General features: G+C 39.4%; 1 protein-coding gene across 1 annotated transcript in view; it reads left to right on the top strand.

Annotated features, from left to right (window-relative positions):
- Nucleotides 1-6,613: 6,613 nt before the first annotated feature.
- CUBN (cubilin) overlaps nt 6,614-22,089 on the top strand; it is a 290,121-nt gene continuing 274,645 nt past the window's right edge. Inside the window, exons 1-7 of the mRNA XM_074266686.1 lie at nt 6,614-6,903; nt 7,359-7,488; nt 8,119-8,214; nt 11,792-11,830; nt 13,709-13,810; nt 14,470-14,573; nt 21,845-21,971. Of these exons, the coding sequence (XP_074122787.1) occupies nt 6,782-6,903; nt 7,359-7,488; nt 8,119-8,214; nt 11,792-11,830; nt 13,709-13,810; nt 14,470-14,573; nt 21,845-21,971 (720 nt within the window). The 5' untranslated portion in view covers nt 6,614-6,781. The remainder of the gene's footprint in view (nt 6,904-7,358; nt 7,489-8,118; nt 8,215-11,791; nt 11,831-13,708; nt 13,811-14,469; nt 14,574-21,844; nt 21,972-22,089) is intronic.

Below are 22,089 nucleotides of genomic sequence, written 5' to 3'. Positions count from 1 at the left end.
TACCAGCTATTGGGCAAGTCACTCAACTTCTCAGCGGCTCCATTGGGAAATGGAAGCTCTTTCATCAAGAATTCCCTACACAGGGGCAGCTTGGTGGTGCAGTGGATAGACCACCAGCCCTAAAGTCAGGAGGACCTGAGTTCAAATCTGGTCTCAGACACTTAACAATTCCTAGCTGTGTGAGCCTGGATAAGTCACTTAATCCCAATTGTCTCAGCAAAAAAAAAAAAAAAATAATAATAATAATAATAAAAGAATTCCCTACACAGATACAGCCATAACTTCTGGTTTACTTGTACCCTTTCCTTCCCATCTCAAGTGCTTGCCTCTTCAGTCATCTCTCTTTCTCTACAGCTTACAAACACCCAAAGTCCCCCCTTTCAATCAACCTTACTGGTCCCTCAAGTTATTATTCTCTCTCTTTTTCTTTTGGTTCCAAATTCCTTGAAAACCCATTTACACACGTTGCCTCCAATTTCTTTCCTCCTATTTGTTTCTCAGCCCATTGCTATCTGGCTTCGGACTTTATCACCCTGCTGAAATCACCCTCTCTGCTGCTAAGTTGCCAAGTCTTGCTTTTTCTACTTCTAGACTGTCACCCATCTATCTTCTGTCGACCTCCCATTCATACAACCACCACCATAATTCAAGCCCTTATTGCTTCTCATCTGGACTGCTGTAACAGCTTTCCAATTAGCCTGCCACATTCAGGCCTCTCCTTGTTCCAATCTGTCTTCCATAGAGTTATCAAAGTCCTAAAGAACAAATTGCCCACAAATTTTTAATGACTTAATCTTGCCTTTAGGATAAAATACAATTCCCTTGCTTGAGTATTTAGAGCTCTGCACAATCTGGCTCCTGCCTACCTTTACCTCACATTATTCTCCTCCACTTACTTCGAATTTTGGTCAAACTCACCTCCTCCTGCTACCTGAATTTGGCTCTCTCTCCTACCGTTACATAGACTACCTTCAATGCTGTTGTTCATTCATTTCTTAGTGACCCTATTGGGATTTTCAAGGCAAAGATACTGGAGTGGTCTGCTATTTCCTTCTTCAGTTAATTTTATAGATGAGGAAACTGAGACCAAAAGGGTGAAATGACTTTTCCAGTTTCACGCAGCTAATAAGTACTTATTACTTATTAGTAATATTATTTATTACTTATAGTAACATTACTTATAAGTAAGTATTGGTTGAACTCAGGTTGTTCTGGGTCCAGGCCCAGCATTCTATCACCTGGGCCCCCTAACTGCCTCCTGGGATGCACATTTTGTCTTCCACTTAGGAGTTTCTTCTAGGGCCATCACTCAGCTGGGCTTGGTGGATCTGGTCCACTCCTAGTCCTACTCTTCCCTTCCAAAACCTGTTGCCTCATATCCATAATCAACTGTCCAGGTTTATATAAAACCTTTGACCCTTCAAACAGTCCTGAAGCAGGCTTTCTCTGCTGTTATGTTTCTCTCTGCTCCCTAATGGATGTAGTAACTCCTATTCCACTGCTATGCTATGGCCAACGTGGTTGGGGGGAGAGAGAGGAGAAAAGAGAAATCCTTCATTTCTCTTGTGATCAGCAGAGACACCTACAACAGAGATGTCAGGTTCATCCTGGCCTTAAATGGCCAGAAAAACTCTCATGAGCCCCTTAAGCCAGATTAAAAATTAAAATTAAAATTTAATGTTTAACAAAATAAATAAAAATATAATAAACTAGATAATGTTGATTTGTGTTTTTTTTTTAAAAACCAAATTGCAATCAGTGGGGATTATTTTTATTTGAATTTGACTCTATTGTTCTACAAAGCTGTCTCAACTGTGCCTCAACTGATTGAGCTGAGTTGGGAAACAAATCATCTGTCAGGCACACATTACTTTGACAAGGAGAAGAGTATTAACAACCCTGGGTGTCAGGAAAGATATCCAGGAGGAAGTTGCAGGAGATATAAATTTATCTTTTTATGTGTTGTATTACACACACACACACACACACACACACACACACACACACACACACACACACACTCACACACTCACATAAAGCTCCTAAAGTCGATTGTAGGCTATTTGAGGGATGTTGGAATCCTTTTATCTTTACAGAGCCAAGATTTAGCACAGTGTCCTGTACATCAATGGCTCTTTCTAACAGTTTGCTCCATTTGATTGGATTGATTTGTATTCAATTCCCTCTCTAGAAACTCTATCATCCTGTGTAGGCAGTATGGTGAGTAAAATCACTCATTCAATGGTACTTTTATATAGAGCCTGGATACAGATAGGATTTGGTACTTGGTGATCTTTTGGACAGATTTGTTTTAAAAGCATTGTTTTAATTAGGCCTAATTCTATTAGATTTACTATAAATATAAAAGAACTGGAAGATTAAGCGCTTAAATTTAGAAGGAAAAAAAATCCTAATGGCCATCACTGTGTTTTTAAGAGCTAACTTGAAAAATTATTTCCAGATGATGAGTTGGAAAAACACAAAAGAAAATGATTAGATTACTCATCAGAAAATATTTTACCTATCTTTTATATCAAAGAAGAAAGATTCCAGAAAAGAAGTGTTAGAATACAGGTGGTAGCAATTCTAAATTCTCTTTATTCCACAGCAAAACCGCAGGGCTCTAGCAAAGTAAAAATGAGGTTGCTGACTAAGCCACCCACCCTTTTTTTGGCATTCATTTTTTAGTTGGAAAAAGAAAAGGAGAGGAAGAGGGTCCTGTGCAGATCCAGCCTGCCTCCATTGTGCACCTTGGAGCCAGCAAGAGGCCATTGTTTCCTCATACTCTCAGACCACCGAAAATCTTGACCTACTCCTAAAGCCAAGAATGCTGGTGAGGGGTAGTAGTAACAAGCAGTAGTGGTGACTGAGGGGTGGTGGACGATGCAAACTCTTGGTTTGTTTGTGTCCTGGGCACAAAGTCTGGTGTCTTGCATTTAATAAATGTTTATAAAAATGGTTGTGTGCTTGGGGGTAGGGGTGGGGGAACAAGGCTTCAAGAGGGTCAGAACAAATACTTCAGACATGTGGATAGCATGCTTGTCTGCCCCTCCAATTTAGACAGACCAATCCTTCATCTGAAAGTTTTGGATCTTTGAAAATAGTTCTCTTCATACTCAAGTCAATGTTTTTCTTTTGTGGATGAAACTGGATGAACCAATCAGACTATCCTTACTGATGCTCTGGAAATATTTTTATAGCTCCCCACTACTCTCTACTAAATATCATCATTACCTCTCAAATGATGATATTTAGTTGAAATGATGGTAAATGGTAAATGAACTGAATATGAATATCTCAGTCCTACCTCCTTTTCTCTCCCTCCCTCTTTCCCTCCTTTCCTCCCTCCCTCCCTCCCTTCTCTCCCTCCCTTCTCTCCCTCCCTTCTCTCCCTCCCTCCCTTCCTTCCTTCCTTCCTTCCTCCCTTCTTTCCTTGCCTTCCTTCCTTCCTTCCTTCCTTCCTTCCTTCCTTCCTTCCTCCCTTCCTTCCTTCCTTCCTTCCTTCCTTCCTTCCTTCCTTCCTTCCTTCCTTCCTTCCTTCCTTCCTTCCTTCCTTCCTTCCTTCCTTCCTTCTTTCCTTCCTCCCTCCCTTCCCTCCCTCCTTCCCTTCCTTCCTTCCTTCCCTTCCTTCCTCCATTCTTTCCTTCCTTCCTCCCTCCCTCCCTCCCTCCCTCCCTTCCTTCCTTCCTTCCTTCCTTCCTTCCTTCCTTCCTTCCTTCCTTCCTTCCTTCCTTCCTTCCTTCCTTCCTTCCTTCCTTCCTTCCTTCCTTCCTTCCTTCCTCCCTTCCTCCCTCCCTCCCTTCCTTCCTTCCCTTCCTTCCTACATTCTTTCCTTCCTTCCTTCCTCCCTCCCTCCCTCCCTCCCTTCCTTCCTTCCTTCCTTCCTTCCTTCCTTCCTTCCTTCCTTCCTTCCTTCCTTCCTTCCTTCCTTCCTCCCTTCCTCCCTCCCTCCCTTCCTTCCTTCCCTTCCTTCCTACATTCTTTCCTTCCTTCCTTCCTCCCTCCCTCCCTCCCTCCCTTCCTTCCTTCCTTCCTTCCTTCCTTCCTTCCTTCCTTCCTTCCTTCCTTCCTTCCTTCCTTCCTTCCTTTCTTCCTTCCTTCCTTCCTTCCTTCCTCCCTTCCTCCCTCCCTTCCTTCCTTCCTTCCCTTCCTTCCTACATTCTTTCCTTCCTTCCTTCCTCCCTCCCTCCCTCCCTCCCTCCCTCCCTTCCTTCCTTCCTTCCTTCCTTCCTTCCTTCCTTCCTTCCTTCCTTCCTTCCTTCCTTCCTTCCTTCCTTCCTTCCTTCCTTCCTTCCTTCCTCCCTTTCTCCCTCTCTTCCTTCTTCCCTCCCTCCTTCCCCTTCCTTCCTCCCTTCCTTCCTTCCTTCCTTCCTTCCTTCCTTCCTTCCTTCCTTCCTTCCTTCCTTCCTTCCTTCCTTCCTTCCTTCCTTCCTTCCTTCCTTCCTTCCTTCCTTCCTTCCCATATATGGAATCATACTTACTAGTTGTGGGACCCCAGACTCACTTAATTTCAATTTTCTCATCTACTCAATGGGGATCATAATAACATCCACGTCACTGGGTTGATCAAATTAGATAATATTTGTAAAGCACCCAGTACAAGGGAAATCTTCTTTTTCTCCCCCCACCCCCATCTTATGTCTTTTGTTTTTATTGAAAAGGTAGTTGGCATGTGGTTGATCTTAACAGATTGAAAAATAATTTTTGGCATCTCATAATCTTCTAAGGAAAATAAAGCTTGTGTTTTTAGATGTTTTGAACCAATAGTCTAGTCTATAGGAATCTATTTGGCAGATCTGATCCCTTACCTGAAAGGATTTAGGATTCTGCATAAAGATGTATTTGATTTAGGATTCTCTATAAACATCTTATGTCATCTTTCTTAGGTCCCTTTCAAAATTTTGAAGATTTAAAAGTCAGATGAACAGATATTGAGTACCCACCATAAGCTAGTTTTATTAAAGAGACAATGATTACTGATGCTTTTGTAGAATGCTTTAATTTTTGGAGAGAACTTTACATTGTTTATGAATTTGAGCCTTAATCACAACCAGATCCGGTAGGTATGAAAGGACTCATTATCCTCATTTTATGAATGAGGGAAAAAAAAAAAACTCAGTTAAGTCACATGACTAGTAAATATTAAAGGTTGGCTGGAACCTGGGCTGTTCTATTTGTTAAGTCGTGCTGTTTAGAACCACACAAAATATTGAATAATAGCCCATGATAAATAATCACAAATATTAAAAAAAACATATAACCCGACACCTGAATTATTTATTGTAAATGGAATAAATTTATTGAGGAAAGACATGAAATTTTAGCAGTAACCCCTCTCAGGCAAGTGGACAAAGTTCTCATCAGAATAAGCACCAAAACATTTTGAACAAGTCAACTAGTTAGGACATATACTCAATCTGCCTATCTGCCATTCCCATTCTTCTAGAAAGCAACTTCTCCACGGAGATATCTAGCTTTAGGGCTTCTGAAAAACAAAAGAATTGAGAGCTGACATGATCAGGAAAGAGTTTATGGAGGTGACATGGGATTGTTTTTTTTTTTTTTTTTTTTAAATAAAAATAATGGACTTTTTCTTTGAAGCATAAGAGTTAGGTCATGCACAAAAAGTAGCATAAGTAAAGATAAAAGAAGAGGCAAACTTCTGTGAATGAATGGCTGGATGGGTAGGTGAAAGACTGAAAAAGAATTTACTAAGCATTTATTATGTGCAAATCTCCTCATATACAAAAAGAAAAACAATTGTAATGGAAGTGACAACGCCCATCAGTTTCAGCTGGCCACGTGAGCCTCAGGACTTTGAGGCAAAGTGGATTGCAATTCATTTTTAAGATAATGTCATTTCTGCAGATAGCCATATCTGTTTCTGATAATGAGCTGTTGGTCAGGGCCAAGGTCGGCTCTGGTGGTGAGAACTTTATTTTTGCATCTCGGATTAATTGCTGATGAGGTGAAGGATGTGGTACCCACAGAATCAGCTGCCAGGTTCTATCTCCACGGAGAGGTTGCTTCCCAGGATGATGGTTGCAGCTGATGCTGTGATGACAAAGAAATGCATCTCTCCTTCACAGTAACTGGTTCCTTCTGTGCTGGCTGCAGAGCATAGACTACAAGGAGCATTGTTCATCGAGTTGGGTTATTCCCAAGACCTTTGGGTTCTATCTCCATGAGGGTCTGAGGGAAAGTAGCTGTGGAGATAGTTCCAGTTATTTGAATTACCTTGCACAAACTTCCTCCTTCTTCCCCAGGATGCTTTGTTCCTTCAGCTATGGAAGACTTTTCATGGTGAGAAAAAACAGAGGATAACATAGGTGATAAAGACAGGTTGTCTTTTTTAGACCAATCTCAACACTTTTGAATCCCAGATTCCATAGGTCACTAAGATAAAAACTTGACAGAATTCACTAGGAAAGCTACTTCCCAGCCTTATTCTGGGTAATTTCCAATGGCTTCTTCTAAAGTAGTTTTCCTCTATTGCAAAGGTCAAACAGATAATGATTAAATCATGCACCACTTAAAGGTAGATTTTGACCTCTTGAAAGTTGAAGAGTACCCATTTAGATCTAAGATCATTTACCTTTCTTCTGGGAAAGGTAAAGTAACGTAGCTTTCAGGGGGAAGAAGGAGGAATGTGAGAACTTTGTGGCTCCACAGGACAAAGTCCAATTGTGGAGCTTACGGCTCTTCAAATTCAGACATTCATCCTGCTGGAGAACAGGCTCAGTCTGCCTTATCAAACCCTCTCAGGAGGGTGGTAAGGATCATGTCTTGGCCAGTTCCTCTTATTTGCCTTTTGGTTCTTTTATTGATACTTACAGGATTAGATGGTAAATCTGAGCACCATGAATTGCATCGCCAAAGGAGAAATATAAACTACCAACAACAGTGAGTACTTAAATTAGCCATTCTTGCAAGTTAGTTAGAATCTAACAATCCTTGTCAGATTTCATACCTATCTAGAGGAAGCAATGCAGGAGGTAAAATTCAGTTTAAGAAGGATGCAAAAGTAACATTCTACAAATGAGAGCACTGACTTCTATAATGTCCTCATGATTTCCTAGTCTGTCAATATTCCAATAATTAGTTTGCAACTGAATAAGGGTTCTTCAAATTCAGCTACTTCTCTGGAATATTTTTGTTATACACAGAATAATTGCAAATAAGTGGGAAACTGATGGGGGAATCTGGAGGAAATCATTTCATTGGATTTGCAATTCAGGCAGATGACTGAAATGAGGATTAATAAGGTTTCTCAGGACTTCAGTGGGAGGTTTTGCTGTGATAGATCATTCGTGACAAATCTAAAACCTAATGATGCTTTCTCTGATTTGGTAACATAGGCCTCGTATGACCTCAGAGAGGGGCAACTTAGTATTCATTACTGGATCGGCCCAAAGTATTGAGTTTAGGACTGGAACTCAGGGGAAAATTAAAATCAATGAAGAAGATCTTGGTGAATGCTTAAATCAGGTAATTTTTTAAAAAAATTTTGAAATGGAATAAATGTATAAAGAAATATTCCTTGAACTTTTGCTCTGACCATAGTGAATGGAGGAAGAGAGGGAGAGTATATTTCGAAAATGGTATAGGAAGGATCTGGTGACTAGAGCAGCAGTTCCAGAAAGGAGAAAGAAAGCCAAGTATAACCTATAGTTCATGGACATATGCCCTAGACTTGGCAAAAATTCAGCTGCAAATGGAAAAGTCCAATGATAGAAGAGATGGGGGAAGGAGAAGTGATAGATATGGGAAGACAGAGTTTAATTTTTTTCGTTCCCAGTCATAGCCTCCTTACCAACTGTTGTAAGCAATAGAGTCATTTTTAAAGATAAGCTGGAGTTGTTATTATAGGAATATTTTATGCTAAAGACATTTAATGTGTTGTTGTTTTTTTAATGAAATCATGTAAAACTGTATCATGGCTTTTTTCACTTATTCTTCATGATACATGATATTATGAATGACATAATAAAGTACAAGATCTTAGTACTTAAAATAATATACTATTTCTAATATTGATTAATATGTAATAAAGTCCTTGTTATTCACGAATGATTATTCCCAGAGATTTCAGCATGTATACTTTTTTTTAAACATTAGATCCAAAAAAACAAGGATGAGATTATAGAGTTAAAAAGGAGTGGCAGTGGACTTCCTCACAATGTTTCATATCAAATCACCCATCTCAGTTACCAGGTGAGTCTGACATTTCTTTCCTTCAGTAAATGGCATTTCCCCTTAAATCAAGACTTTGAGTAATTTCCTTTAAAGAGAGGATGATTGGGTCTGGTCTTCAATTAATTGTGAGTCTTATTGAGTCAAAGTCTTATAAATCTGAGCCTCATTGGCTAAGGGCTCTATCTACAAAATGAAGTAGGTAGGAAAATACCATGGAGCCTCTGATTTAGGCTTGCTTCGTTTAATGGTCTGCTTCTAATCTGACCAACAATTATCTGAAAGCGTATCAGATTGATTATTAATCTTGGAGATATGGAAATTCCATAACGGCCATGAGAAGTTCAAGGTGAAGAAAAAGAATCAGTTAATCTGTATTCCACTTATCACAAGATCTTGCTTCAAAGTGAGAGTATATATAGCATAGAAAAGTGAAAGAAGGAATGAGAAAAAGAAATCCTCCGGATTCAAGATAGAGAATTTAAAAATAAACAGTCCTTTGGTTCATTCACACAGGGCTCCATGTTCTAGCACTTGTCACGATTTGTTTCTCCCCATTACTTAATCTACCACTAATAGATTACTGCTATCAATCTCTCACCAATTACTATCAACCCAAAATATATAATATTACTTGCATCCGGTTCTTCCTCTTTTATCATTATCCAACTCTGGTTCTAGTTTAATTGCTACCTAACTGGGATATTTCCATAGATTCCTTGCAGATCTTCCTATCTTGACTCTTTCCCAATTACAATCTGCCACTATTAGAATAATGTTGTTTTACACATCGTTCCTTTGCTAACAAATCTTTTAGTGGCTTTTTAATTCCCACTCGGTAAAGTTCAAACTCAATTGGCTAGTATTTCAGACCCTTAAAATCTAGTTTCAGATTTTCCTTTTAAACTACAGGCAATGCTCAGAAAAAGACAAAATACTCCAGGTAAAATATGATGGGTATCCAGAGTATAATGGAACTAGGCCCTTTTTTCTGGAAACTTTGTTCCTTTTAATGCAGCCCCTAAACTTTTCGGGGCTGTCACATCACACTGCTTATTCATATTGAGTTTGTAGTCCATCAAAATCCTCAGATCCTCTTCTGAACCGTTGCTGTCTGTATCTCCCCCTCCCACCTTATACTCTGAAAAGTGATTTTTTTTTTTGATATTTAAGTGTAAGACTTTATACTTAACTCTATTACATTTCATCTTATTAGGTGATGTAGCTAAGTATTCTAGTCTGTCCTTGGATCTTGATACTGTTCTCTCAGTGTGTTAACTACAGTTAGTCAATTAATAAACATTTATTATATTAGGTATTTATTATGTGCCAGACGCTGTGCTGTATGTTGGAGATACAAAGACAAATTTTGCATTGTCTCCATATTTGATGCACATGATATTTATTCTTTTATCCAAGTCATTGAGAAAAATGGCAAAAGGCACAAAGCCAACCACAGCTTCATGGAGTCCTCCCTTGGGAGACATGCTTCTACGGACACTGACCATTCACAACCACTCCTGGACTCTGACCATCCCTCTACTTCATCTATCTGACCATTCCCATCTGATTCATCACTCTCCATCTTTTCTCCAAGAAGAGCATGAAATAATTTATCAAAAGCTTTGCTACAATCTAAGTAAGATAATACTCCCCTTAGCTACTTAGTAATCTATCAGAAAAAGAAATGAAGTTAGTCTGCCATGACCTGTTCTTGATGAAGGCACACTGGCTATTTGCAGTCACTTCCTATTTAGATGCTTGCCAACTTTCTCTTTAACGTTCCTTCCTGGAATTTTCCCAGGGATTCACTGGTCTCTAGTTGGCAACTTGGTCCTTTTCTCTCTTTTTTGTTTTTTTTTGGAAAGTTGAGACATTGGTACTTATTCACTTTTGTAATGTGTCTCCTATTTTCTAAGATCTTTCAGATATCACTGATTGTTGCTCAATAAATGAAATTTACTTGCTTGAGGTCTTTGAGCACCTCAGGTTATTCTTCATCTGGTTATCAACTCAGTCATTTTTATCCTCTCATTTTCAGGGCAGAGATAATTCTCCTTTGAATACATAAAAAAGAAAGAAAAAGAAAAGAAACAAAATATGAATTGAGTGGCTCTGTTCTTTCTTATTCCCAGTATATCATTATGTCATCTATATAAAAAAAAAGTCCTCTTACTTCTCTGATTCTCCATTTCCTAACCCCCATGACGTTTGCAACCTTCTTCTTCTTGACCTTATCTTTCTTATCAACCAGCCTCAGCTCAGTCTCATATTTAGAATTCCTAACAGATTTTCAAGATCTTGTTTTTGCATCTATATTCTGTTACCTGCATTAGATTCTACTGTATATCTACTTTTCTTGAAATTTAGGGTAACTTTCTGACTCCAGATTACATTTACCTTTCTATCATATAGAGTGTTCATTTTCCTTCAAGGATCCCATTAAGTAGTTCTTGTTAGTGAGAATCAGCTTAGGAGTTGAATTTTCCCTCAATAATTCCTCTGTCTTTTTGAAGTATGACACTATCCCTAAGTCAAGTCAAGGAAAAATTTTCTGTTCTGCTTTTGATGGAGGGAGAGCTCCTAAATATGTTCATATAATTGAAGTGCTCTATCATTACTTTATTATTTTTTTTTCCCTGAGGCTGGGGTTAAGTGACTTGCCCAGGATCGCACAGCTAGGAAGTGTTAAGTGTCTGAGACCAGATTTGAACTCAGGTCCTCCTGACTTCAGGGCTGGTGTTCTATCCACTGCGCCACAGAGCTGCCCCCTATCATTACTTTATTCTGCCTCTGTGCTACACTTGTATTTGCCAAACTCCTTATCTAAATTTTCTTTCTGTCCAGGTGTTTGATAAAAGCACTTTTTCCTTTTTTGACCTTTGCCCACATACTCTTTCTGCATCATACTCTCTTCTTCTAGTTCCTGGATTTTCTAAAATGATACTACCCCTCTTCTTCTTAATATATGATACTACCCCTCTCCCTTTTAGGTCTACTGTTCTTTTGAATAAGGTAACCTATCCAGAGCCATAGTCCAGTTATAGGCTTCCAAGTCTTAGTGGTTTTAGTTCATCTTTCTAGTCTTATCTAGTATCCTGACACTTCATACATGCTATATCCCAACCATGCTTTATGATTCCCAACCCAAACCTGCACCGGACAGATCTCTTCTATAAATCTGGTTATTGCATTATTCGTGTCTAGCATCTTCTCCTCCATTTCACCTGTTGAATGTCTGTCGGTCCTTTAAAATCCAACTCAGCTATGCTTCTCCTAAACCCATATCCTGCCCTGCCTCTTGTAGATAACAACCCTTCGTTTTGTATTTCCGATGCATTTATGTTTCCCTACTGTATTTGGGTTATCCCCTAGTAGGGAATAAAGCCCTTTCTGTGGGGAAAGGACCATGTCTTATCTAAATTTTATGTCTTTTGCTATGTATATCTACCATAGTCACTTGGTAAGTTGACACTGATAACTGTGCAATTAAATTGAGTTCATGATTTCAATAAAACATGAGTATAATAGAGGTCTGTGAACTGTATAGAGGCAATTTATGTCTAAAACACTTTTATTTTCCTGTTTTTCTGGACAGCTTATGGATCTTCAGAGGAGATTCCAAAGTTTACAGCAGGTAAGTATTCAGTGTATCAAACACAAAAGTTTTTCTTTTGCTTTGAAAACACAATAGCCTCCTTGGTAAAACTGTTGTCGGGGGACAGATTCACTAGGTCACCTTAGGGCTTGATTATGAATGACGTTATGGTTCTGGATCAGCTTCCTGGCTCATCCAACCTGTACTTTGGGGGCCACAATTATCCTGCTTGACCTAGACCTCAGAGGACAGGAATGTGTTCCAAAACAGTCTTGTGTTTTTAAATAACCTCTTATAGGTTTCTCATCCATGAGCCTGCCTAAGTTTTCAGTTGGAGTCATTTACTGAGGAAAAAAGTTAGAGGTGAAGGAGCAACAATGCACCCTAGAAACTTACTACCTGCCTGGTCAAATAGATTGCATTAAATTGGATGGAATCTTTCTCCTTCAAGCTGGAAGGACTACCGCCTCATTCTGAAATGCTGGCATTTGGTGAAAAATCCATTGTTTCTTTTATCCATAATCTTATTGGAAGAGACAACATGGCAAAGACTTATTATCTTTGGCATCCATCTTGGCATAGTGGACATTTACCGACTGCAAACTTTAGACAGATATTTGTCTTCTATAAACTGTGCTGTGCTCCTGTGTAAAATGGAGACAATAATGCTTTTTAGGGGTTTTTGTGAGATTCAAATGAGATAATATTTATGAATCTCTGGAAACCTCACAATCACATACAAGGTGTGCCAAAAGTCTTAGTTCAGTTTTAAACTACTAAAGCCTAAATCTGGACTAAGATTTTTAGTTTACCCTCAAATATGTGTGTGTGTGTGTGTGTATGTATTCATGCATGTATATCTGTATATCTGTATATATATAAATAAAAATATATACACACCCATATATGTATATATACATACATATACATATGCCATTATATATATATGTATGTATATATATATATATATATATGCCAGTAATTTTTATTAGTGATTTAATAGGCTTTCATAATAGACCATCTATTCTCAGCTTTCGTATTGTATTTCTGGAGAAGAGTTGAGCTAATGCTCCATCTTTTGCAGATTAACTGCTATAGAGCAAGAATTAAAACCAAAGTATTCATTCTAGACTTGTTCTTATATCTAAATAAAACCTTGCTTTGGTAAAACAAATAACCTATCTAGGAAATTTATGAGAACAACCAAAGAATAATTCTCTCTCAGATCCCTGTACCCTCACCCTTAATGGAAATATGGTTAGACAAATTGATTCAACCGTAGAATATTTCCTCAGATGGATCACTTGCCACGTCTTTAGAAGTTTCTCATGAATCCAAAGACACTAAAGGTCTTAGGCTGCAGAACTGATATTTAGCTCTCAGGAAGACTCCTGCAGGTTTTCTGGACAACAGTGAGTCTGTTTTGAACAGAAAGAAATCACTTGACCAATGGAGTGGCGAGTGTATGAAAATTAGACCCGTTTTATTCAAAGAGGATAACAGTGGTGACTGATCAGATTCCAAATGCCCAGCAGTATGAAGAATAAGAGTAACATGGAAATGCAGATGGAACTTTTATTTGTTCCCTTAGTCCAATAATAACTTCTGTGATCAATGAATGCTTCAATTGAGACCTCTTAGATAAAAATTCCCATTTATTCTTGATGTCTAAATATCGATTCCCCTAGGTGAGATGTATTTTTTAAAAATTAGGATGAGAATCTGCTCCCAACTGTGCCCTGCATTTGAATGTTAAAGCATTGGGAAATTGTTAATATACTCAATGGGATCAAAAGAGAACTGAGGAAGAATCAATCCGTTAGAAAGATGACTTTCTAGGAATAAGAGTTAGTGCCTGTCTGGGCATCCTCCTGGTGCCTCAGTCAAACTGCTCTCCTTATGTTTATCTTTTTTCAGACAGTCCAAAGAAAAGTTTGCAGCAGTAACCCCTGTCAGAATGGTGGTACCTGCCTCAACCTACTCGATTCCTTTTTCTGCCTCTGTCCCCACAACTGGAAGGTGAGTCACTTTGTTTCCTCTCACCTAAAGAGTCAGTAGCAATGTGTCCCTAGAATTAGAACATGACTAGTTCTTAGTAGGGTGTTTCTAGAGCTATGCTGCCCTGGTATTGGAATTGATTATAGTTTTCTATCCACAGATGAAAACAAAGAAAAATACGGTTAGATAGATTACTGAATTACCAAGAAATCAAGAGTACTTTCACACAAAGATGTTTTGTAGGTCATGTTATTTTTCATCTGCTTTAAAATAAAATGATTGAGCTTGGAAGGTCTTAGAAGAAAACCTTCTTTGTCTTTCCCATCCTACCCTACCCCTTTTCTCAGTTTCTGGTGGTGATGATGATGATGAGGAGGAGGAGGAGAAGGAGGAGAAAGTGCTTAGTGGATACAAAGGTTGCTGCTTTTTTCCTCAATCTTATTTGTTCACTCTCATAATTCCTAAATCCCGGGATGTCTATTACCACAGTAGGATGAGGACTTATTGACATAGGAAGGATTGACACATAATCCTTGTTCACATTGGAAGTGCCATTGCTTTGAGCCGATGTCCGTGAGGGCAGGTCTTTGAAAGTACTAAAGATACACGATTGATTTTGGCACTCTAAACCTTTCCTTAATCCACGCTGGAGATCAAATTTAATCTTTCTATGAACTCAGGGCCCTGTCTGCTCAGCGGATGTGAACGAGTGTGAGATTTATGCTGGAACACCTCTGAGCTGCCAGAATGGAGGCACGTGCTTTAATACAGCAGGAAGTTACAGGTAACCTTGGGCATTTTTTTTTTAAATCAGGTTTTCTTGGGGGAAGCCTGGCAGGGAACATAATAAATCTTTTTCCCCACCTGTGTCATCCATTGTTGCCAATGTGATAGAGGTATCTTGGAGAGAGCTTAATGTTTAATAAAAATAGAGTAACAACTGATACTAGCAAATGATAAGCAATGAGAGGGCTGTAGAATCACTGAGGAAGGGGCAGCTAGGGGGTGCAGTGGATAGAGCAACAGCCCTGAAGTCAGGAGGATCTGAGTTCAGATGTGATTCAGACTCTTATCTGTATGACCCTGGCCAAGTCACTTAATACCAGTTGCTTCAGAAAAAAAATCACGGAGGAAGAAGTCTTAGAGATTTCTCAATGAAAGGGCACAGTCCCTTGCCTAGGTATACTGAACTGTCCCCTTAGACATGATTCTAATCAGACCAATAGGGCTGATATTGGTCAATGACTTATCCCAACCAGTCAATAAGCTTTGACTAATAATATCCTGGTGCCCAGAGAATGATGGAGATGAGCAAAATCCTAGGGAGAGATATTACTTTTCATAGCACAAAGGATTCATTAATGTGGAGGGAGACACCAAAAGGATAAAAGAGATGGAGTATTATTAGCCACCAGGGGAGGAGTCGCCCGAGCATCAACTTCTTTATATACCTTTCTCTCTCTAAGCGTAGACTCCTTGTTCAACACTGACTGTCACATCACTCTGTAGCACTCTGGATAGAGTGCAGGATCTAGAGTCAGGAAGATGTGAGTTCAAATCTTGCCTAAGATAATGACTGGGTGACAAAAAAAATGTAATAAATATATACTATAATAAAGAACAACTTCTTGTAACTTTCTTGTCACCTACTTTCTTGCTTATTTTCTAAGAAACTTTTGCATTGATATCTTTCTTTTTATCCTCTTATGACTGCTTCATTGCCTTTCTGTCTCTGATAAATACTCCTTTTACCCTTTGCATCAGATACTAACCCAATAATTATCTGGCCACAATTGTTCCCTATCTTTGAATTATACTATGGACTGCGTCCTTGCTGAGCTCTTTATTTTGATCTGGACCCTCTACGGCCCAGATGAGACCCAGAAGGCTCCTCACTTGTTAAGGACATATCTGAGGCTGCTGGCAGATATTAATTGGTGGTAGGATTCCAGATAAGAACATGTGGGATTAGACTTGGGCAACAATATTCCATTACACTCATGTGTTCTAATTTATTTAATTATTCCCCAATTGATGAGCATTTTTTTTTTTTGGTTTGTTTTCAGTTCCATGGTACTTTTTTTTTTTTTTTAGTACCTTTTATAACTTTTCTCAACACTGGGCTTTAATTTCCTCTTCATATTGCTTGTTGAGTTTGAATATTACTCTGCTTATTAGAGAAAATGAAAGCAAAATGCTGTAGAAATTGAGAAATTCTTCCTTGTCGGTATTTTTCATTAACATGAACATATTTATTCCCTAAGCCATGGTCTCATTCTGCTTGTTCATCTTATCCTGAACATAGTTTAAAAGCCTATATACATATATATTTTATATATACACATAATTTTTTGCAAGTCTCAGCTTGTTCTGGGCATTCACCATATTTCATTGAAATTGTAGGAGGAAATGACCACGAGTTCAATCCACATATAAAGCAAAAAATTCTCATCTCTTCTGATAATTTATAGTAAACCTAGACGCTTTTGATTTAAGATGTACTCACTACAGGCTGCCACCACTTTTATAATCCACAGTTGGGTGATATCTGGGGCCTAACCTTTGCCTTTTTAATTCTGCAGAAAGCCTGATCTCTTATTCCTTGCAGATATCCTTGACGAATAGCCTCAGGTTCTGATATTACTTCTACTTTTCAGCCTTATTTGGCTTTATTACCCCCCAGAATGCAGACTTAATTACGGTCCCTATTTCATCAGTGGTTGTGGGCAAAATGGGATGCAATGTTGATAGACAGATAGATAGATGGGTGGGTGGGTGAGTGGGTAGGTAGATGTAATAAACCTTTGTAAACTTTAAAGCACTTTATAAATGTTAACTTTATTACTGTTGTTATTATTGTTAATACTATGACTATGACTACTACTACTTCTACTACATCACTACCACTATGACTATTACTATAACTACTACAACTACTAGTTGCAGCACACATTTTGAGAACTTAAACCCTTTTCAGAATAATGTCTTTACATGCCTAAAATAAAACATAGGATTACTAAGTAAGCCAATTATATTGAAATATAGTAACAGAACAAACATAGAACACAGGTTTAGAGCCTTTAAGTTATGGCAGGCCAGCTAATACCTAATTAGGTGACAAATTTTGAAAGTGGGAAGAGACTGGTGCATTATGCTAAAGTTTCCCACAATGCTTTATGATTTTCTTCTGCAAAATGAAAAAGAAAAAAAATCCAATCTCTTTTCAACCCCCACAACTATTTACTGGCATTCCACTGGTGTTAGAATGCATTCTCACTATGTTTAGAGATTTTAAAAAAATGTCCCCATTCAATTCATGCTCTTTGTATTCAGTGGTTAAAATTATTTTGGGACATAGAGATTGGCTTTCCAGGGTGATACAATTATTTCTAATTTTTTTAGAATTCTTTTTTAAAAAGACATTTTAAAAAAGTGTTATTTTAATAGCAAACCCTGAAGTGAGAAGTCACTGTTGAAGCTATAAGGTTCCATCTATGACATAGGGATGAGATTCCCTATTGTAGTTTTTCCTATAGGGAATTTGGTACCTTGGTGAGGGAGGAAGGAAGTGTCATATCCCCTAAAACAAATGTCCTACTTTTAAAAAAGGAGGAGTGGTACAAATGGGCAAGTAAATGGGATTCTTTCTGAAGACACGAAGAAAATAGACAAGTGCAAAAACAAATGTTCAATGCTAGCTTTGTGCAATTTCCATGATAGAACTGTAAAACTCAGGATTCTTGCTTGGGCTGCATTAATTATGTGAGATTAAAGTGTCTTTCATGAAAAGCTTAAAAACCCTTTGGGAAATATAAGCAGAAATCCAGCAAAGGCAGGCTGCATATTGAGTCAGACCGGGTTGTACAAGCTCAGTATTTGTGAGTCAGTTTTGTGCTGAGCTTTGCAGCTCAACTGCTTAGAAGTCAAGGTTCCCCCTCTTACTTGGTGAGAAATCAGAGTTGGGCTCCTCATAAATCAAGGTGCCTAAGCTTGTTTGTGCCAGGGACTCTGGGGCAGCCTGGTGAAACGTATGTCCCCACCCTCCACCCCCTTCAGAAGCAAGTCATCCCAGAAGGAAATGCTAAATTTCAATTAGAGTAGTGAAAACAAAAAGGCAATTTTTGTTTCCCATCCACCTTCACAAGCCCCCTGAAAGTGTCCATGGCCCAGGTCTATGGCTCCCTTGTTAGAGAAGGGGGAATGGGATTCATGACTGTCAACTTCTTAAAAGATACGGTGCTTTATAAATGCTAATGAGTAATAGACCCCATTCCACCCTCCTTGGCAAAACAGTAAATATTTCTACCTCAAAGGATAAGGAAAATAGCAGAGTGAAATCATTTATTATCACTGAAGGTCTCTCCTCTACCAAGAGGCCCTGCCCTGAGCAGCTTCAAAGGGACTATGCAATAATATTTTACTACCTCTCGATGCTGCTCCAGAGAACAGGCTCTTTTGTTGTCCTGATTACTTTGGATTTAATTCATCCCCTGGGACTGGGACTCATGGCATCCAGCTCTCACCCCTAGACCTTTTGACTCAGTTTAAAAGGCTTTGAAGCATTTTTTCTTTCTTGAAGAATCAGAATGATGGAAGTGGGGGAAGGGAGGAGGTAGACTTAAAAACACTCGTTAAACTAAAAGGATGCACTTAGACCACCCTTCTATTAACTAGACAGTGGTTAGGTTTTAAACTATGGCCTCTGTAGGAGTGAATCAGCTAGTTAGCTGGTTGTATTAAGATGGGACTGGATGGGTCCATATCATTTAAATTGTAACTGCAGAAGTATATTTAACTTCTCCTGAGCTGCCAGATGTTCTTGAATTTGTTCCAAATATTAAGTGTGAGATTTTTTTTTGATGATTACTAGCTCATCCTAGAACTATTATTCCTTGATCAATCACCTTGTTACATTGATATTTATTCAATTGTTTCAGTTGTGTTAATTCTTCATGACCCCATTTGGGGTTTTCTTGGAAAAGAGACCAGAGTGGTTTGCCATTTCCTTCTCCAGCTCATTTGACAGATAAAGAAACTGAGGCAAGTAGGATTAAGTGACTTGCCCAGAGTCACACAGCTAGTCTGAGATGAGTGATCCTGACTGTAGGTCCAGCACTGTATCACCTAGCTGCCTGACTCCAGAGCTGGCCCTCTAACCACCGAGCATCACACCTCCCTGTTTGGGGTGAATGGGGTGTTCAGACAGGATTACCCCTGGTGGGAGCACTGTCAGGCTCTTTTCAGGATGGTTCATTTACCTTTGGCGTCTCCCGGGCACTCATCTCTCACCTGTGATGTGTCCAGTGGCCATACCCAGTAAAACGGTCTCAGCTGTTGGGCTAAACCAGGTTGAGGGTGAACTTCAGACTGAGGGTGAGTTAGGGAGGGTGTCTGCCCCATGCATGTTGAGTCTCCCCCCTTGGAATGACTGGATGAGAACAGTGTGTTCCAGCAGCCGAAGCAGACTCTGGAGGACATCAAAGACACCTGGTCATTTGCTGCAAGGGCAGCATATTTAGGTCATCTTACAAGACTCTGGAAGAAAGAGTGAGGTAGACCTTCCTTAAGTCCAATTCACACATGAGTCAAGACCCTGATGTCATTGATTCTCTTCAAAAGAAAGGACCAAAAAACCACAGAGTTGGTGTTCTGTAATTAAAGCTTACGTGCTATTTGGAAAATAGAGTCTGTGTGAGAACAGACGTGGCGATGGGAAGCAGGGTGGTTCAGTGGAAAGTACCAAAATTTTTGCCTTAGAGAGCTTGCATTTGAAACTTGACTCTGGCCCTTGTATTCATGTGACCTCGAGGAAATTTTTTCCCTTCTCCCAGGACCTTCATTTCTTCATATGTACAACTCAGTTTGGCAGGGATGAAAGAATACTCAGATCCAATAAAATAGCATACTCTCTCCTCCAGGGCACAGAGTTCCGTTTTTGTCTCTGTATTTCTAGAATCTAGCCCATAGTGGGTACATATTCAATGCTTTTAAAATTGAATTAGACTCTCTTTGTCAGGCATGGAAAGGATTAAATATCCAGTGCTTTATATTCCCAACAATTCAATATAAATCCAATTTATATTCCTATAATTCAATCAATTTCCTATAAGAAAGGGGGGAGGAAGGAGAAAGAGAAATAGAGAGATAGAGAGGGAGAAGGAGTGAGGGAGAGAAGGAGACAGAGAGAAGCAAGGAGAAAGAGAGTGAAACAAAGAGAAACACACAGAAAGAGGCAAAGAGAAAGAGAAACAGAGACAGAAAGATACAGACACAGAGAGACAGAGACAAAGAGAAACAGAGAGAGAAAGACACAGGGAAAAGGAGAGAGAGAGAGAGAGAGAGACAGAGAGAGAGAGAGAGAGAGACAGAGAGAGAGAGAGAGAGAGAGAGAGAGAGAGAGAGAGAGAGAGAGAGAGAGAGAGAGAGAGAGAGAGAGGAGAGAGAGAGGGGAAGGGAGAGAGAGAGGGAGAGAGAGAGAAAGAGAGACAGAGACAGAGAGAGAGAGAGAGAGAGAGAGAGAGAGAGAGAGAGAGAGAGAGAGAGAGAGACAGAGAGACAGAGACAGAGAGACAGAGAGAGAGACAGAGAGACAGAGAGAGACAGAGAGAGAGAGAGAGAGAGACAGAGAGACAGAGAGACAGAGAGACAGAGAGAGAGACAGAGAGACAGAGAGAGATAGAGACAGAGACAGAGAGACAGAGACAAAGAGAAACAGAGAGGGAGAGACACAGAGACAGAGGGAGAGGGAGAGAAGGAGACACACAGAGAGAGAAGAAAGGAGAGTGAGAGAGAGAGACAGACAGAGACAGAGAGAAAGAGAGAGACAGACAGAGACAGAGAGACAGAGATAGAGACAGAGATGGAGAAACAGAGCTAGAGGGAGAAGAAAAGAAAGGGAGAGAGAGAGACAGAAACAGAGACAGAGAGACAAGTGACAGATGGGAGAGAGAGAGGGAGAGGGAGAAAGAGAGAGACAGAGAAAGGAGACAGAGAGAGAGAGAAAGAGAAAGAAAGAGAGTAGGGAGGGAGAGAGAAGCAGGCAGACAGATCTATATATGAGTCTGGGGATCCATAATTGAATTTCCTTCTTCGATCCAGTGATTTGTTGTCATTAATCTATGGCATTATCTTAATGAGAAAGGCAACCTTGGAAAACATGAAAGTACCATTTACTAATGAAATAGCTATTAACCCATTTTGTTTGTTTTGGGGTATCTCTGCTAATACTAGATCAGACATCTTTCTTAAGAGTTACAATCTATTTTGATTTTTATAGCCTTTGCTTATTGATATTAGGAATTTTCCATGATTGTTAGTATTCGGAGCAAACCAAAGCAAAAACACTGCAGGATGTGCTCTGAGGAACACTGTTCCCAAGTCTCCATAGTTGACAAATATCTCTTCTAAGAGCTCACTATGGTGTTTAAAGTCTCTGCAATTAGACAATCATTTTTGTGGGTGATGGTTTTATATTATGGCTCAGCAAAAGATTCCCTTCAGAATCAAACAAAGGGCTTGGACTTCTAAGTTTCCTTCTGGCTCTAAATATATGATCTTATCATCCTGTGTGATTTTAGGCAAATTACTTAATTTCTTGGGGTCCAGAAAACTCTCTAAGACTATAGATTGCTCTCTGTTGGAAGATGGAGTACCCAGCAGTGAATCTCTAAATCAGTGTAATCATAGGTCTTAATAGAATAAAATAAAGGGAGTCGATGTGTTCTGCAGTATACCACCAGTTCTTGGAAAACTAATCTTTGGAAGTTCTGTCTAGTGACCCGGCATTTTGGGAATTTTCGGAGTCAGTCCGACCTTGGTAATGAATCAATGGCCCCAGTGGCATTGGATTTTGCTTGCTTTCACATTCGACCCACTAGACCGTGCAGTCTCTGTAAAAAAGACTTTTTTCCTCTGAGACCCAAATCTGTAGCTTTTTTATTGCTGGCCTGTTATTTCATGGTTAGCTTTTAACATCCCTGACTTTCAATTCCAATTAATTTTTGTCCCAATGCTGCATGAAGGTTTTGTGTCATGATAGTATGATGTAATCAACAGCTGCACCTGCAAACCCGAGAACTATGGACCCCAATGTGCTTCTGCGCATAACGATTGCCGCCAGGGCTCGAAAGCTCTCTGTGGGAATGGCATCTGTGAGGATTTGGACCGCGAGCAGATGGAGGTGGTGAGTTGTTGCTCATAGGGTCGCTCTTCCTTGGACATAACTCCCTGAGGAGTTTATGATGCAGAACTTGAAAGACTTTTTTTCATTTCTACTTTGTGAATCTAAGAATCTTGGTCTC

This window comes from Sminthopsis crassicaudata, chromosome 5, assembly GCF_048593235.1.
Source record: "Sminthopsis crassicaudata isolate SCR6 chromosome 5, ASM4859323v1, whole genome shotgun sequence".
NCBI classification, from domain to species: Eukaryota; Metazoa; Chordata; class Mammalia; order Dasyuromorphia; family Dasyuridae; genus Sminthopsis; species Sminthopsis crassicaudata.
This window is presented reverse-complemented; position numbering and strand designations above follow the sequence as displayed.